Source organism: Aspergillus saccharolyticus (assembly GCF_003184585.1).
Source record: "Aspergillus saccharolyticus JOP 1030-1 unplaced genomic scaffold BP01scaffold_42, whole genome shotgun sequence".
NCBI classification, from domain to species: Eukaryota; Fungi; Ascomycota; class Eurotiomycetes; order Eurotiales; family Aspergillaceae; genus Aspergillus; species Aspergillus saccharolyticus.
This window is the reverse complement of record NW_020290652.1, coordinates 149,841-166,383: the sequence shown is the minus strand read 5'-3', so window position 1 is coordinate 166,383 and position 16,543 is coordinate 149,841. Positions and strand designations below refer to the sequence as shown.

General features: G+C 49.7%; 7 protein-coding genes across 7 annotated transcripts; 3 read left to right on the top strand and 4 right to left on the bottom strand.

Annotated features, from left to right (window-relative positions):
* Positions 1-117: 117 nt before the first annotated feature.
* On the bottom strand, positions 118-1,016 carry BP01DRAFT_418447 (guided entry of tail-anchored proteins factor 1; the record flags this gene model as incomplete). The annotated part of the gene is made up of 3 exons (XM_025579329.1): positions 885-1,016; positions 598-784; positions 118-461 (listed from the first exon to the last, which is right to left on the bottom strand). The coding sequence occupies exons 1-3, from the start codon at positions 969-971 to the stop codon at positions 118-120; spliced, it is 618 nt and encodes a 205-aa protein (XP_025427816.1). The 5' UTR covers positions 972-1,016.
* A 256-nt stretch (positions 1,017-1,272) lies between these two features.
* Positions 1,273-2,737, top strand: BP01DRAFT_159484 (uncharacterized protein). The gene has a single exon (XM_025570684.1). It carries the CDS (start codon positions 1,378-1,380, stop codon positions 2,527-2,529), a length of 1,152 nt encoding a protein of 383 aa, XP_025427815.1. The 5' UTR covers positions 1,273-1,377; the 3' UTR covers positions 2,530-2,737.
* Positions 2,738-2,999: 262 nt separating this feature from the next.
* Positions 3,000-3,334, bottom strand: BP01DRAFT_386068 (4F5 domain protein; the record flags this gene model as incomplete). The annotated part of the gene is made up of 3 exons (XM_025577654.1): positions 3,000-3,049; positions 3,132-3,216; positions 3,272-3,334. The coding sequence occupies 3 exons, from the start codon at positions 3,332-3,334 to the stop codon at positions 3,000-3,002; spliced, it is 198 nt and encodes a 65-aa protein (XP_025427814.1).
* Positions 3,335-4,665: 1,331 nt separating this feature from the next.
* BP01DRAFT_376739 (uncharacterized protein) lies at positions 4,666-7,291 on the top strand (the record flags this gene model as incomplete). Its single annotated transcript, XM_025576964.1, has 4 exons — positions 4,666-4,852; positions 4,924-5,165; positions 5,226-5,482; positions 6,136-7,291. The coding sequence occupies 4 exons, from the start codon at positions 4,666-4,668 to the stop codon at positions 7,289-7,291; spliced, it is 1,842 nt and encodes a 613-aa protein (XP_025427813.1).
* Positions 7,292-8,820: 1,529 nt separating this feature from the next.
* On the top strand, positions 8,821-11,194 carry BP01DRAFT_360028 (putative longevity-assurance protein (LAC1)). The gene is made up of 4 exons (XM_025575823.1): positions 8,821-9,342; positions 9,443-9,753; positions 9,826-10,113; positions 10,181-11,194. The coding sequence occupies exons 1-4, from the start codon at positions 9,207-9,209 to the stop codon at positions 10,766-10,768; spliced, it is 1,323 nt and encodes a 440-aa protein (XP_025427812.1). The 5' UTR covers positions 8,821-9,206; the 3' UTR covers positions 10,769-11,194.
* Positions 11,195-11,448: 254 nt separating this feature from the next.
* Positions 11,449-14,456, bottom strand: BP01DRAFT_360027 (uncharacterized protein). Its single transcript, XM_025575822.1, has 4 exons — positions 13,416-14,456; positions 13,013-13,299; positions 12,834-12,958; positions 11,449-12,782 (listed from the first exon to the last, which is right to left on the bottom strand). The coding sequence occupies exons 1-4, from the start codon at positions 14,068-14,070 to the stop codon at positions 11,888-11,890; spliced, it is 1,962 nt and encodes a 653-aa protein (XP_025427811.1). The 5' UTR covers positions 14,071-14,456; the 3' UTR covers positions 11,449-11,887.
* Positions 14,457-15,238: 782 nt separating this feature from the next.
* BP01DRAFT_159331 (DNA repair protein RAD10) lies at positions 15,239-16,444 on the bottom strand. Its single transcript, XM_025570683.1, has one exon. The coding sequence runs from the start codon at positions 16,347-16,349 to the stop codon at positions 15,351-15,353; it is 999 nt and encodes a 332-aa protein (XP_025427810.1). The 5' UTR covers positions 16,350-16,444; the 3' UTR covers positions 15,239-15,350.
* Positions 16,445-16,543: the final 99 nt, after the last annotated feature.

Below are 16,543 nucleotides of genomic sequence, written 5' to 3'. Positions count from 1 at the left end.
ACCAACATGAGAGAAACAATAGAAGCCATCATTATCATCGCTATCGCTCTATTTTATACAAGTCATCTCCCTCTCGTAGCCATCAATTCGCTCGATTGAGCCCGCCATTTCGTGTCCTCATTGCCCTTTCTTCGTCTCCACATAAGTACCAGCAGGACCAGGAACGGGGTTCGCCGCTCCGGTACCCATCTGCAATAATAATGCCGTAACGACTTCCGCCAGAGTTGTAATTGTCGTGGCACACACATTGCTCCAAATCTGAATGCTCACGGACCCGAAGGGAGCGCGAGGAAACGACAAAACCCAGGCCACGTAGTGAGGCACCCAGCCATCCGGCAACATGAAGACAGCCGTTTTCGAGTACCAGAATTGCAAAAAGAACTTGAGGCCACTTGTACCGACCCAACGGACCGCTTTCACACCCCAGTCAAAAGATGATTTTTGCGACGCAAGCTCCTTGTCTGAGGTTTTGAGGTGAAAAGACTGTGTCAGCCTTGGCTTCATAAATAGCTTGCGTGCCTCCTCTTCCTTGAATCTGAATTGCGAACCATGAAAGGAGGTGGCATGCAATTCAGATGGGGAAATATCGCAACGTACTCATAGCCTCATATTCCTCCATTGACTTGTCGTGTCGCCTGCGTAGCTTTGCCCATTTCGCAAACTCATCTTGCGAGCTGGTGTTGTTCATGTCCCGTTTCAGCTGAACAACTTCGCGCTTCAAACGGTTTTGCTCGCGGAACTTGCTGGATGTTGTAGTTGGTAACCTAAGGTAGAGGAGCCATAACTAGACGTAATATCATCAACAACTGCTTCGAAGACAAGTTCTTGGAGGCGGATCACGATTAAGTGTATCTTGAGGTCATAGATCAGTCGGGTCAACGTACTAGGTTGTCAATCGTGCTTGCGCCAATGGTATTCACAAGATAGATAGCAATGTGAACAAAAAGCACAGTCCAAAGAAGGGGCAACATGATTGGGGTCTGCTTAGATCGTTAACAATGGAGGAACGAGGAAGTCCAGTTAAAAATTTGAGACCCCGGATAACTTGCGGCTGACGTGGGTGAGTCAAAGTAATGCGACTCAAATCCAAGTGGATAGGTCGTAATCGATCAGTCGGAAAAAATGGACAGATGTAGGCAAAACAGACGCACAGAAGCAGATCGAGGACAAAGTTGCCTCTAAGCCGTGGAGGAATCAAAATGACGTTGTCACGTTGTTTCTCGTGTGACCCGACCGTCGGCCGCGGCTTTTCTTCAGTATCCGGTCTATAGTCCCCACTCACGGAAACACTCGAGTATTTCGTCTTAATAGCCTGTTGGAACCACGGGGCCCCTATTCTATTTATTTACCGCTATGCGGCAGGCCGGCTGATGCTCAATGTCCCCTTATTCAGTTCATGGCGTCGCATTTGATGACCTTGCCCGAATATTTTCAGCTAGACACCAAAACAACGAGGTTCTCGAGATTGAGATTCTTCCTCCTGGTCTAGGTCCTCTCTTACAGGATGGCAACTCGGTTGGCATCACAAAGAAGTACCTGGTTCAGGCTTTCATTACGGCAAGACGCATTTTCTTCAACGCTCTAAATGGGACTTCCGTAATTGAGCCTGGACATGAGAACACTATCTCTCCATGTGGACCCTGGAATTATGCTTCAGACGAGCTCCTCATTGTATCTACTGAAATCATTCTCCTCTTTGACTGCGAGCATCTGACAGCATGCAACTGGCGCAAAAGGCGCCTGGCTGCTTTCATCCAGCGCCACGATCTTGCAGATTCTGACGTTGATAGTCTCTGGTCACTCGTCGATGCCTTGGGCAAAGAGCTCTCAATGACCAAGACCTTTTTGTGCTCTCGATTGCATCGACACACCAAATCACCAACACTATGGAATCACCGCTTGTGGGCCCTGACTCGCTTAATCCGCATCCAAGAGCTGGAGAAAGCAGCATCTGCTCCCAGAAGGCAGCTGGATGAGTTCGCGCATGGAACGATCCCAGGAATAACGAATGATGAATTGACCATGGTACTCCGGGCTGGAGAACTTCACCCTCGGAACTATTACGCCTTTAGTTATATGAGAGCAGTCATCCATATTGCCACTGATACGAGTGAAAGTGGCCAGAATGCCTCTACAATACTAGCTGAATCTATGATGCCAAAAGCTTTGCGATGGTGTCTGGCCCATCCTGCCGATATATCGGGATGGGCATTTACTAACTTCTTACTTGAGAAAGTTTCTCGAGGTGAGATTCGCAGAAATGCTGTCAGTCAGGCGATACAGTTCGCCTTGGATATCGGTTGGAAGGGTGAGAGTCTGTGGGTATTCGTGTGCTCAGCGTCAACCAGCCTAGACGGCGAAACCATGATCGAAGATGGGCCATGGGCCTCTCGATGGAATGCATTGGCGGGAGATTCTCTACCAAAATCTGGACTGAAGGATGGTTGGAGGGTCTGGCTAGAAAGGGCGAGGGCTGCCTGGGCTGCTGACCCACCGGTCAATGAGAACAATGGTCAGCCGTCCACATGAAGACACACCAGACGTATACTCAATCAGGGGTCGTGCGTGCTTTTGGACAAGGAGTATGCGTACCTCGTCGCATCATACACCTTTACATGTAAAACATGAAGATATTGCATGACTTGCGAGGTAGCCTCGTTGCAAACGCCAAATGTGACCAAATTGAATCAAGTCCTCGCTAACTAACTTATCATGTTCTCGTAACATGCTCCAAATCGAGTACTGTTGTCCAACACCAAATATTCAGGCTGTGCTTGATGACCGCGAGCAATCTATCATAGTCCCGCGCCTCACAGACAGACCACTCGATATTTAGGCAGGGAGCCGACTAAATATAGCCAAAACTGAGGGGTCAAAAAGCACAATCTGGGAAGGATATAGAGAGAGATAATTGGTGCCCGGTGTGCAAGGTGACGACGCGGCGGTCAGGTAGGGGCGACAAGGCCTTGGTGGCCTTTTCGTGAAGATTGGGAAAAGTGTTATTTTTTCTTCGCTGCTGCAAGTGCTTCGGCAGCTCGGCGCTCATCGGCTGTACAAGAGATAGAAAACGTCAGTAGAGACGCAAGGAAGTATGGCGACGTCCCTTCCCCAAGGGACCACTGACATCTTACCTGCTTTCTGTTTGGCTTGCATTTTGGCAGCATCGCTCTCCTTCTTACGCTGGAACTCTGTACCACTAAGCTCGTTCTTGCTTTTCTAAAGTGATAGTGTCAGGTTGGTCACGAATATGACAATAGAAATGCGCTCTCACCTTCTTGGCCTGCTCCTTGTTGTTCTTCGCGCGATCGCGGTCTCTTTGATTGCCACGAGTCATCGTGATGAGATCAAGTGAGGTCTAAAATAGGTATACTACTCGGAAGAAATAGAAGAAAGAATAAATTGATCGCAGCGGGCTGGAACAAATTCAGTGCAGTCCGTGGTGTGTCCAAAGACCGGGAATGGCTTTTGCCTTGTCAGGAAAAAGTTTTCCCTTTTTATTTAGTCGAGGGCCACCGTATGGAAGGTTCTCTCGACGCCCCTCGCTTTTTAGTTGCTTTAGCCTACCGAGCCTCCGCCCCTGCCAACTTCCGCCCCTCGCCCGTTTCTCCAACCTCCAGTGTCGAGGGTTGTCCCGTGCTATGATATATGGTCGTGTCTTCGGTTTAGTCTGGTTATATCAAATACATACATACCTAGCTTCTACATCTTATTTGATATCTATGGTATGTCTATACATGGCTCTCTTTAATAACCTGTATCTATGGCCCTAGTTGTCATACAGATGAGAGTTGATGATAATCGACTATTAAGAATCGTTGAAAGCGTAGACGCTGCAACTAAGATAATCTTCATTCGACTGGTGGAAACTAGGATTGCGCTCAGTCATTCAGCCCGAAATGAGGAGAGGAGCAATGTGTGTAGTAGGTGGGCGCTTGTTCCACCGTCCTATTCTATAAAGCTCCGAGTGTCAAGCTGCCGAGAGCGCCATCCTGCCAACCAGTCTCCGCTGTGTAACGAGGCCATCGCCTGACAAAGAGGCTCCGTTCAGGCGCGAAATAGGTATGAACGTGCCTAGCTTCTACCAATCCCAGGTTATGGATAACTCTCAGCAGCACAATACGCGCCGGGCGTTGGATTCATTGGAGTACACACAAACTCACCACACATGGAGAGCATTCATTTAGGCGCCAACCTCCACACCCAAACAAGTAGAAGGGAGCCAAATTGACCAGAGGAACTGGTTCTAAGCTTTGGAAAGGCTTTGTGAATGTGTTTCAGGGTCCCATCCCTTGTTCATTGTGTCTATTATTGTCTTTGTTGACCTCCCTTAGCCTTAGTATTCATTGCTCGCCCTATTTCCAGTATACCGCTTCACCAAGAACACCGAGACGTCCTTAGTGGTCAAGAATCAGGTCCTGAGCTAGAAGTTCGCACTTCTTAATACCCCTTCGACCCCAGGGCCCCCTTTCTTTTCATCCTGACTGACCCGTCAGATAATCTCCGGCTGCTGGCTCAGTCTTTATCTCTGTTCTACCCCAAGCCTGGTTTTTTGTTCAAGTATCTCTTCTTCGTTCTGGGAACGATATACATAATTCATACGCACTTGTATCCAAGTCCATCAAGCCCTACGGCTAGAGCTCGACTTTTCCTTCACACCAAAGCATGATGGCCTCACTAAAGGAATCCTTGGCAGGTCCAGGATATGTGATTCTCAATGCGATCCGCATCATCAATATAATTGTCTTTCTCGATATCATTGCCGCTAGTGCGGTGTTGTTAGTGAAGATCTCGCTGTTGACCAGCTTCTTCTTCTTCGAAGCAGTCTCTCGTGTGGCTACTGCTGGAGTCAGCAGTAAGTAACCAATTCTCCCTAAGGCTTTATACTCTTATCAACGCGAAATTGCTAATCTACTCGATGGTCAGTTTTTCTCATTATATCTGAACTCCCCATCTTGCGTGATTACTTCGACCGAGACTGGCCTTTACTAGGGCAGGAGTCCGGATTCGTTACCTTGGCCATCGCAATGCTCATACTTGGAGTTGGAGTATTGGGCGACCTCAACACGAAGGCGACAAGCCAGGAATCGCTCGGGATGCCATTTTGGCGCCTCGTACTCTCCGCTGGTATCTTATCTATGATTATGAGCGTGATCAATGTAGTTGCGGTAAGCCGATGCGGAGTTTCTATATATCTTGACAGTGCTAATCATAAAAACATTCGGCAGAGCTTCGTATTTTCTGACCGCGACATTGGTGTAAGCGCACGGCATGTCCGGCTTTATGGAGCGGTGGCACCTCAAAAAGTGGTAACGCGAGCCGGGAGCCAACGATCATTCCAGCTGAGCATGAAGAGGGAAGAATCATTGCCAACGTACAGCCCACATAGCTCTATACGCAGACATATGTCTCAGCGGAATAGCACTCGCTTTCCACTCAAGATCTCATCGCCACTGAATCCGATGAATATTAGTGACGCAGCATCGTCGAAATATTCAAGGGACTCGGCTGGAGTGACTATTCCGGACCTCTCTCATCACCCAGCAATGCAATCAGGACGCATATAGCATACTGGATTTGCTCGGCTGCTAGGGCATATTGTTGGACGATAGGGCGTTAGTATTTTCTGGTAGAGCGGCGCATTCATCTTGGCGTTGGTGCATGTAATTGGCGGCAGATGGCTTTTGCAAACTCGTTAAAACCCCGTTATTTTCAATTTTATGATTTCAAAGCAGCAACTTAGTGAGTACTGTAGTAACTGTACTTACATACTTGTGGTATACGTCTTCATCGGGGGTCGTCGTTCATTCCAAGTTCTACAGGATTCATTTCTGATTGGTAGGTAGGTACGGAGTACGGAGTACGGAGTAGAGGGCGAGCAATACCGCTTGGCGAGCAATACCGCTTAGCGCAGGTAGCGGACGATAAGATCTCCAACGGGCCACTTCACGGCCGACTGCTGAATTACTGCATAGCATCCGCTTCAAAACGAGAGCAAGTGGTTGTCTGCTCAATGCGACAACTTCTCTCTATATTCTCTTGACAAGATGGTTGAGCTTGGAATCTCTTTGGCAACGTGGGTGTTCACCAATTTACCAGTCTTTATTCTCAGCGATACTGACAGTAATCTGACCTCAGCATCAAGTCGTTCCTCATCTTCTTCGCGCCCATCATTATTCCACGGGCCATCAGCTTCTACCGCAGTCTTCGCATCTCGATAGCTACCAGGCCCCCTCCTCGGCCGGTGCCTCGCGATGCTTCGCGGGCCTTGAACCTCCTCTTCTTCTCGATAACCTTCTTCTTCCTCCTCAGCCTTCCTTTCAACCCGCGGGCACCACCGCAAAGCATCTTCACTCTTACCCATTCACGCATTAACACCGCTAGCGACGTTCTTTTCTCGCGACTGACGCGCCTTCGGTCGGATGGTGCCCTCACTCCGAGTGACCTCCTCCTGAAGACGAAACTCACCACTTTTCCCGCTCGCAAGATTTACCTCCGCTTCGGCCCGGACGCCTTGTCCAACTGTCAATTCTGCTCGCTTGATAATCCCACCACCTACATTCTCTACTACCTTCCGTTCCATGTGCTTCTCCCCCATTTGTTTCACATGGCCATTCTAGGTGCAGCAACCGCCGCTCCCTTAACGGGCCAGGATGCCAGCAAGTGGCGCAACAAATTCACGCTGGCAGGTGCCGCACTTGCGCTCTTGGACCTATACCTTGTCTTCAGCTACGATCCTGTCCAGTCGGGTCTAGCGGCTGTGCGTGCTGGGGTCGCGGTCCCAACGGCTGCGTATTACCAGCTTGGACTGCTCCGACCACTTGCGTTTGCGGTCGCGGATGGGATCTGTGCGCTCCTGATTTATCTCTCAGCCACGCGGAGATTCTTCTATACACCGCCATCGCAGGCGGAGCAGGTCGACCAGTTAGTGTCGGCGTCATTGTCAGCGCTCGGTGGAGCAACGTCCAAGATGCATGCACTTAGTGTCACCCGCAATACGGTGGTCAGGGACAAGGTGCTCAAGGATCGAGATGATGCGTACTGGCGGACAGTGGTGGCATTGAACGTGGACAACCCGGCTCTGAGAGAAGATAGGCAGCCTGCGACGGCAGACGGGGCTCATGGCTCGGCGGCGTCACCTCCAGCACCAACCTCGATTTGGGAGGAAGAGGAAGTAGTTCGTGCCATGTCGCGCGCATTGGCCGGACAAGGCGGCGTTGACCTGGCCAAATTGGGGATGGACGCTGCGGAGTATGTCAATACCATCACCAAGGGACTGGACAGTGGTCAATAGACATGATCTACTTTATCTTGGGAACTTGTGTATAGCCAAGCAGGCATCAGCTTGGTCGTCCGACGTATCCCCTAGTTCGAGTAGATAGTGGGCACGATCCATACGTACTGAATTGCTGGATGTATAATTACAGTACAAATATGGGGCTCTTAGTGAATGCAGGCATTACTGCAAGCGAATCAATGAACCTCTTGAGCCTTGTTGAACAGAGGAGACACCGCACCCTAGATCAATGATATAGACACCAGACTAAGGTAGCAACTGTAGCCATTGACTCCAAGCTATAACTAGCATTAAAGCGACTGGACAGTTCCCATCAGTCCAATCCCCGGACCGAGATTCTGACGCAACAAAGTGGCAGGTCGTGCCTTGGGAAGAAAGGAACAGGAATTGATACCAGTAAGGGAATCCCAGCTACCTAGTCCAGGCAGTCTTGTATCTCAACTCCACTGCGTAGGAACTGTAAATCGGACTCGCCGTTGCTCACCCAACACCGGCCCAAGCTACAAAATGAAGATGGCTTCTCAGCTTGCTACTCAGCGATGACCCTCGGCTGTTCCCATCGACCGCGAGCCTAGATGAATCGAGACTGCAGCGGGTGAGAAGAACGCAGTGACTGCATAAGACTAAGGTACGTTCTGTAGGCAAGGGAACAAATGCGATATTGGGTATACTGTACGGAGACCTAGTACAATGTAGCCTGTAGTAGTTATATCATATGTGTATGTAGTACGGAGTATGCTACGGGCGGTAAGCACGTACTGCACTACGGTATAGTATAACTAGTTAGTTAGTTTATACTAATTAAGTACTCCGTATTTACTGTTGGGGTTCCTCAGCGCGTACGTAACGGGGTCCTCCCGGAAAAGTGGGTCGAAATGAGCTGAAACCAACTTGATACACCATCAATCAATCAATCAATCAATCCATCGCCTAGTTTTCTTTTCCTTTTGCTCTTCCGTTCTGCTTAACTACCCTTACGTCTCAAAGGTATGGTTGGAGCCTTGAGAGAAAACCAGCCACAGGGGTCCGAATGCTCTTGAGGAGTACGGTGACCGAGATCCTGTAGACATCTCGCCGCAAAGACATATCGGTATAGTATGATAATTCATTCCATTCCGCCCAGAGTTTCCACTTTTCCAGAAACCAAGAGCGAGACTCGACCAGTCCACTCTTTCTCCCTTCTCCCTTCTCCCTTTCCCTCACTCTTGTACATACTCCGTACGTACCGTAAACTTTATTGTTCAATCGACCGAGCCTTGATTGATTATATTCCTCTAATAAAAAGAATCCCTGCGCGAAGAGAGAGAGAGAGAGAGAGAGAGAGAGAGAGAGGGCGAGGGAGGGAGGGAGGAGGATGAGAGAAAGGAAGAATAACTAGAAGAGAGAGAGAGAGAGACTTTCCCGCCCTGGGACCCAGAAAGGCTTACAATAACACCCGTCCGAGTGGGCGCGGGAGCCACTTTCGCCCGCTGCTCGCTACTTCTACGTTCCTGTTTGGTTCGCTCACTGTGCTCTGAACTCGCTCCCTCAACTTCCAGCTCACCTCAAACCACTCTGCAATTGATACGTTTCCTTCTATCCCTCTTCCTCTACTACCTACCATAACTCAGCTACCTACTACCTACTACCTACTACCTACTACCTACTACCTACTACCTACTACCTACTACCTACTACCTACTACCTAACCTTTCTCTCTTTCCTCCCACGACATCTGTTGAACGGACTGGCTCGCGTTCTTCTCCTGCACACCCTTCCTTCATCCCCTCCTTCCCTCCTCCCCTCTCCCCCGCTCCCCTCCTCCCCCCTCTTGCGCTGTCGTCAATTGGACAATCTGTTCTGCAGACTTACTGCTTCTGCTGTCAGGGTCTCCGAGATCCCAGCCTGACATCTTCCATTTCCTGCCTCCGTCATGGCCCCCGAAGTATCCTCTCCAACCTCTCAATCGGTTTCGGATCTCAATGCCTGCGTTTCCACCTCTACCAGTCATCATCGCCCGGCTGTCAAAGAAACCACGTTCCGCGAATGGATGCTGCATAACCAAATCGGTACGGATTGATCCCAATGGAAGCCGGATAATAGAGCAATGCCCTTGTTGGCGCTCCGAGAGGGACTCGTTATGCTTACTATACTCTTCGTTCACCTCAGGGATTACTTTGACCACTCTTGCCATGCTATTGGCCGTCCATCACCTCTATCCTTCCCTTAATCCTTACACCACGCCGTTCTTTCAGCTGTCCTACTACCAATCTACTTCTGGTGACTATTTACAAGGATGGGATGATGTCTATTTTGTCGCCAGTTCCGCGCTTGTCTTTATCGCTATCCGGGCCATTCTCATTGACTGGGTTCTGAGGCCCATCGCGCAGCATTTGGGCCTGAAACGGAAGGCCTCACTTCGTCTGGCAGAACAGGGCTGGCTCTGTTTGTATTATGGCTTCATCTGCTCCCTTGGAATGGTTCGTTCACCTGGACTGCGCCCATCGCTTTCCCGCCTACTGGCCGTGCCTGTGACTAACGCCGATAAACAGTATATCTGGACCAACTCTCATCACTGGGGTGAATTCAGCAAAATCTGGGACCAGTGGCCGGCGCGCAATGTTTCCGGTTTGATGAAATGGTATCTTCTGGTGCAACTCGCGTTCTGGGCGCAGCAGCTTCTGGTGATTAACATCGAGGAGCGCAGAAAGGATCACTACCAAATGCTTACCCACCATGTGATTACTATCGCTCTATTTGGTTCAGCCTACGTCTATGGCTTTTACAATGTCTCGAATGTCGTGCTCTCGCTTATGGACATTGTTGATCTTTTGCTGCCCGTAAGTCCCGGATGTTTTCCTAGGTCCCCCGACCCCCAAAGTCGAGCTTATACTAACCTGGGGAAAGACGGCCAAAATTCTTAAGTATCTCAAGTACGAAATGAGCTGCAATATCGCTTTTGTCGTGTTCATGGTCACCTGGTTGATCACTCGTCATGTTTACTACCCGAAACTCTGCTGGTCCATCTACAAGGACGTCCCTGCCAAGATGTCTTACGGATGTTACTCAGGTGAGACCGCGGAAATGATTTCGACCGATGGCTACCCGAGCGCATGGTCGTATTTGGTCTCCCCATTTAAGGACCTCAATGGACCGATCTGCATGAACCGCACCGTCAAATGGATCTTCCTTTCCTGTCTTCTGGCACTACAGCTGCTGTCCCTTATCTGGTTCACTATGGTGATTCGCGTGGCCGTCGGTGTGATTCGTACTGGTAATGCGGAGGAACCTCGCAGCGATGACGAAGGAGATGAAGAAGAAGAGCTTTTGGCTGAGAAGGATAGTCTTCATGCGGCTTCTCATGCGATCGAGAGCTCTAATGCTGACTGGCGTCGTGCTAATGGTTCGGCTGTACGTCCTCGGCGGGTTCGTCTTGGAGACCAAAGCGACCGCAAGGCACTTCTAGGCCGCATTGGCTGCGACAAGCCCACGTGAACTGTCAATGTTATTAAGCTGGTTTCTTTTCTTGTTCGACTTTTCTTATAACGATATCACGGATATGGACACGGAAATGCTGATATGCTGATATCAACGACATTGCCCAAAAAATCTCTGCAGATGATCTGAAAGAGCTGGAAAAATACGAACCGATAAGGGGCCGTGTTGAGTTTCACCCTGAAAAAGTCCCACTGTCAAACGCTGTTCATTCTCGCACTGGCAGGTTCCATCTTCATTTTCTGTCTTCTAGTTATGACTTTCCCTCTGAGTTCATTTTGTCTTCGCGCTCGATACCATTGACTTTGGTTGATTGTGGTTATATCGCCTTGTCTTGCATGCTATATTTTACTCCTCTGCCCAGCTTGTGTCCTTTAGATTCAGAAAGGAAGATTACATAGCGATAAGACTATTATCTGGTCTGGACGCCCAAGGGCCGGGGGCGGGGGCGGGGGCGGGGACGGGGGGCGTGTTGCAATTCCTTTGTTGGTGCATGCCTTTATCCCTTTCAAAAGTAGATCCTGGGTCAGTTGATTTTATCTCGATGAAAAGCGAACATGGATTTGATCTCTCAATCCCTGGCCTTAGAGTGGTTGTCGCTTTTGTGCTTCTGCTTAAATAGATACTTAGTCGCAGAACCCTATGGCATAGAAGCGACGATCTTGCTGCATATGCGACTTTGCTGTGACTCTTTGGTGAACTAGGTTTGACGATTTCTTCGAGACCAATTGGCGCATGTGATTTGATCGGAGGGCGACAAACAGGCAGGTATGGCGAGTAGCCTGTGAACTGTTTAATCAACGAAAGGACTCTTTTATTGACCCTAACTCTACACAAACCCTGTGTAGATGATAAGTGCCCGTCATACTCGATTACCGATAGCACAGGGTGAGATCTCCTGCATACTAGACATCTCAATTACTAGTTCTATTACAGCAATCACGTCAATGCGTCCTAATCTGTGGCCGCCCAATTATTATCTCATTCGTCATAAGTCATAAAAAATAGCATACCAACAAAACCGAAAGTGGACTCCAAACTAATACCCTTTACTCCGCTGCTTTTAATCCGTAGTGGCGTGGCCATGCTTGAAGATAAAAGCCAAAAGATGAAAGGGAGTCACGTAAGAATGGGTGCATCCATATTTTCGATACTTGTGGATATGTTGGCAACAACAGGAAGCTTGAGCTCGAGAATATCTTCGCGCATTTGTGCTTCGTTCCAGAAGTAATCGGTCGAACTAGTCTGGTAGCTGAGCCGTTTCTGTGCGCGAGCCACGTGCGTTTCGGCGTCAATCTGAACCGAACCTAGAGCGCACTCTTGCTGAGTAATGATGAAGTCGATGAGTATCTGGCGAAGCCGGTCCCAAATGGTTCCGTGGCGTTTCCATTCGAGTCGTTTAGCGATCCGGACCATCCGCGAAACTATCCAGCATCGGTCTCCAGCGTCGCCTGGCTTTGTCTTAGGATAACCACCATTGTTAAGAAACAGCCAGAGAACCGAGGTAATGCTAGGGTTCGTGAAAGGATTGAGATTATGGACTTCGAGGCTAAGCCATTCGAGATAATCGTCCAAACTTTGAGAGTTGAGGTAGCAGTCATACAGTGCGACGGCGAGGAAGAAGAGGCATGACATGCAAGTGTACTCGTCGATGAAGCGGATGTCTCGAATCCCATGATCATAATCCGGTAGCATAGTTAAGATTGAATAGAGCTGAGTGCCCGGGCTGAAGCGTTTGTTGCGTCGAGGAACAATCTCTGGCACGACGGTACAAGGAGAGTTCAATGACAAGCTCTCCAATTCGCGGAGGCGACGAAAGAAGCGTAAGAAATCCTCGCATGCCCTAAATTGCGCACAAAGACTTTCGGCATCTTCCGAAGTGGTAGTGTCATGGGGAATAGCAAGGTGTAAATTGGGATCCAGAAAATCGAGAGGAGGTGTTATATCGAGAGTGTTGCCGGTCCAAGGTAGCGACGTGCTGATGATCGCCTTGGGGGCGCAACTGAAATCAACCCTAAGCTCTGTCAGCGCCAACTGAACAGTCAAGTGCAAGGGTGTACATTACCAGTAAAGCACCTTCTCCAGGAAAGGGCTAGTCAGTCGCATGCCTTGCATTCCGCCTCGATTCCGAATCATTGACGACAATCCGCGGAAATGCATTCGCTCGATAGATGCATCCTTAGACCATTTCTTCGGGTACGTCAGTTAAGTGTAAGCTCGATGGGCTGCCAAGAGCCACGATACCTCGATGACAGCCATTGTGGCAACAGCGTAGATAGTCCCGTCATGCTGCCCCCTCATATCCCCGTGGATACGTTCATTCATGAATCGCAGTGCTCGCATCTTATGAGTCAGACTCTGCACAGACTCTACCTTGCCCTCGACTCCAGCACGGTGTTTGGAGGCGATGGCAAGCATAGCTTGGAAGGGAACTCCATCATGGAGTGCGATTTGGCGGAAAATCTCCATCATCGGATTATTTGCGATAGAGTCGGCAAACTTATACATCATAGATGGGTACGTGACAACGACTTGACATGCCATATTAGCCAACGTCGGAGTTCATCGTATGTCATTACTTGGTCAAGGTTCATGCGGTGCGCCGGCGTCCAAAAGCGGCGACATGCCAATAGAATTCACCACTTACAGTGTTGAATTAATTCATGATCCTCATGGCTAACAGCAATTGGATAACAGCTGAACGGATCTCGAACGACCCCTTCCCCTGGACTAGCTAGAGGATCAGATGACCTGGGCTTTGCGGCCGGATGCAGAGAGGCATCTTCGTGCTTGACCTTGTGTAACTTCGGAATGAGCAAGCGAGAGGAGCTTCTGGGCTTCTCCGGCGTCTTCGTGTCTTCATCGCTGCTTGGGAACAATGCCTGTTCTGGCTTGACAATCGCATCCTCTTGAGCATCGTCATTTACGATCCCTGCCCGAGAAGACGAGGCTGAGGGTTGAGGGTCGGAAGGGGAGCGGATTGACCAACCACCTCCTGGTACACGAGCCGTCCCTAATCGTGCGATACTGTCCAAGCGCCGTTGATGCATATACTGGCGCATAGCATGACGTCGGACCTGGCGTCGGGATTCATTGTCGGTCACTAGCACGAATTCGAAGTTTCTTGAACCGCCTTGCGGGGCCGATATGTTCGATTGCTGATCCGCGGGAAAAGTAGTTGTCTGGTCTGCCGCATGACTACTCGAAGTTGGATGGGCCCCTGACGAATCCGAGCTCACATTTTGAAGTTGAAATTCTAGTTTCCTATTATGCTCGGATTGCTGGTGTCCCTCCTCCCCCATGATCTCATGATTCAGCCTGGGTGAGTAAGTCAAATCAGGCACAATAAGTAAGCTTGGCTGGGGAGCTGCTCAAGTGGGGACCAGGGTCCGGGAGGGGTCTTTGCTGCAGCAATGATCAGTGGAGAATGCTTGGTATTTGCTGCTCAATTGGGACCTCGGGAGACTCGGAGAAGCATGCACAGCGCTGAGGAAAATTGCTATCACTAGCACTAGAATAGGGCCGTGGCCGTGAACAAGATAATGTCGTTGACTCGTCTTTGGGGGGTGGGTGGGAACTGTCAAACTCCAATGTTCGCCGTCAGCCCGATTTCCCCTTTCGGGTTCGGGCCCCACCATTTATGCCCCACGTGACTGACAGTCACTGGTCGCTTACTCAGCGATTTCCTCGACCTGGTGATTTGTCCGCTCTATCAAATGGGTAGGAGGCCTTGGTAGAAATTGGGCACTCGGACCGCTGCTGGATTGTTTTAAGTCTCGGTCAAGTCACGATCAGGATGACAAGGCCCCCTGCAACTGGGTCGCATGGAAATCTTAAAGTTGAGATGGTCTAACCAGTCAACACAGCCTGGCAGCTCTGGGGGCAAGCAACCATTTCCACCGGCTATACCTGTCCCGGATTCTCCCTCCCCATGAGGTGAGCTTAGCAGCTCTAATCGGATATCCCGAGGTCCCGATACGCGACCTCTAAGCCTACTCTAGCGGAAAGGGTGATAAAGGTTAACTTTGGTGTGAGGAGATAGCTAGTTTAGATATTTATAAGCCAAAGGTTGTTGTTGTACACATTTGATTTCTGCCTAATCACTATATCCCGTAAGATAGTGCGCGCACAGGTGCTCTCACGCATTGGCAGAGGAGGGAGGGGGGGAAAAGAGAGAGAGAGAGAGTAAGAGGTTCTCTAAGCGTCCCTTTTATGGCTTTTTAGAATATCAAAGGCTTCAAGCCAGATGAGCCACTTCAGCGGCAAGGACCAGGAGCAGCTGATATACCAACACTGGTCCAGTCCCATAGAGTTGGGGTGCGGGCGCCCATGCAGCCGTCGAACTGATCGCAGAGTCATGCCATTTTGCCTTATCTGCCTCTCCTGATAGAGAGGCTACCTCGAGTTGCTTGCTTGCAAATTCCCGGCTCATGCCTTCAAACCGGCGGCTCAGTCCTCATATGATGCATGACTGATAAGCACGATATACACGTACATGACATGGCCCGGGAGGTCAGACCTAAGGTCCTGTTGACCAGTAAAAGGGCTTGATATGTTGATGTGATCACAACTTGGCACTTCGTCAACCGCCATTCTCACGAAGCTTTGCCAGTGCTGCCATGATGCCATGGTCCATGTCCTCCGACTGAGCGCCTTCGTTGGCCCGTCGATCTTCATTAGTTTGTCTGTATGCCTCAAGCCTGCTACTCTCCAATTCTGTAAACAGAACACCTTCATCAACCTGCTCTTGATCCCTATGCAACCTTGAAGGAGTCTCAGGCTTATTAGTTCTCAGATGTGCCGATCGATGGTTCGCATCCTGAAGAGGGGCACACTTCTTTTTCATCGACTCCACCCGAAATCCTTCCCTCACTGTATTGCACCATTGCCTAACCTTCTTCTCTCCCCACCCAGGAACGGCGCTTATCTGCTCGGGCTGCGCATTGATGGCATTTTCTAGGCTCCCGAACGTGGAAATCAAGCTCGCAGCATTTGATTTATTGATGCTCCGAGGAGTAGTCACAAACGCGACAAGTGACTCCTGGTAGGATTGAGCCTGCTGCGTGCGAATAGCTGTAGGCTGAGAGTTTTCAGAGGATTTGTATAGCTCTAGGTAATGTGCGGCTTCGGGTGCCGACCAACAAAGCATCAACGTAAGGTTATTGATGAGGGACGTTTTGGATAATTCTCGTAGACTGTCTTCGTGATTCGCTATGTCGACCATCACTAGCACAATGCGCAAGAGATATTTTCCTGCAAGCTGCCGTATGCGCGAGTATATGTATTCAGGATGAAGGCGATGGTATTTGAGTGACAAGAACAATGCGCAGGTGGTGTTACCAATCACGTAATCGGCCGGGATATCTGCATATTCCCAAGGTACGATCTTGATATGATTCAAAATTGGATTTCCTTTCTGTCGTGTCGAGACAAGAATAGCGGATGGACCAGATTTATTGGGTAGTGCCTGTGGCTTAGGCTGTTGGATTTTTGATGGTCCAGAAGCTTGTCCTAGTGTCGTGGCTGTGGGAGTCGCGATGGACTCGGACCGCACACCTTTGCCATTGATTTTGTTGCTCATGTTCTTTTCGGGAAGCAACGTGGTAAAATGGCGTACTCCGGCCTCTAAGTCCAAGCTCAAAGCCAGAGTGGAAAAGGTCACGGTATACCTCTTCGAAGGGGGACATGAACTTGATATGCTGGGTCGTTCTGGACATTGTTCGGGTATCTCACGTGCAATCTGAATGCGTCATGCCATTTGTTCTTCCTAAAGAT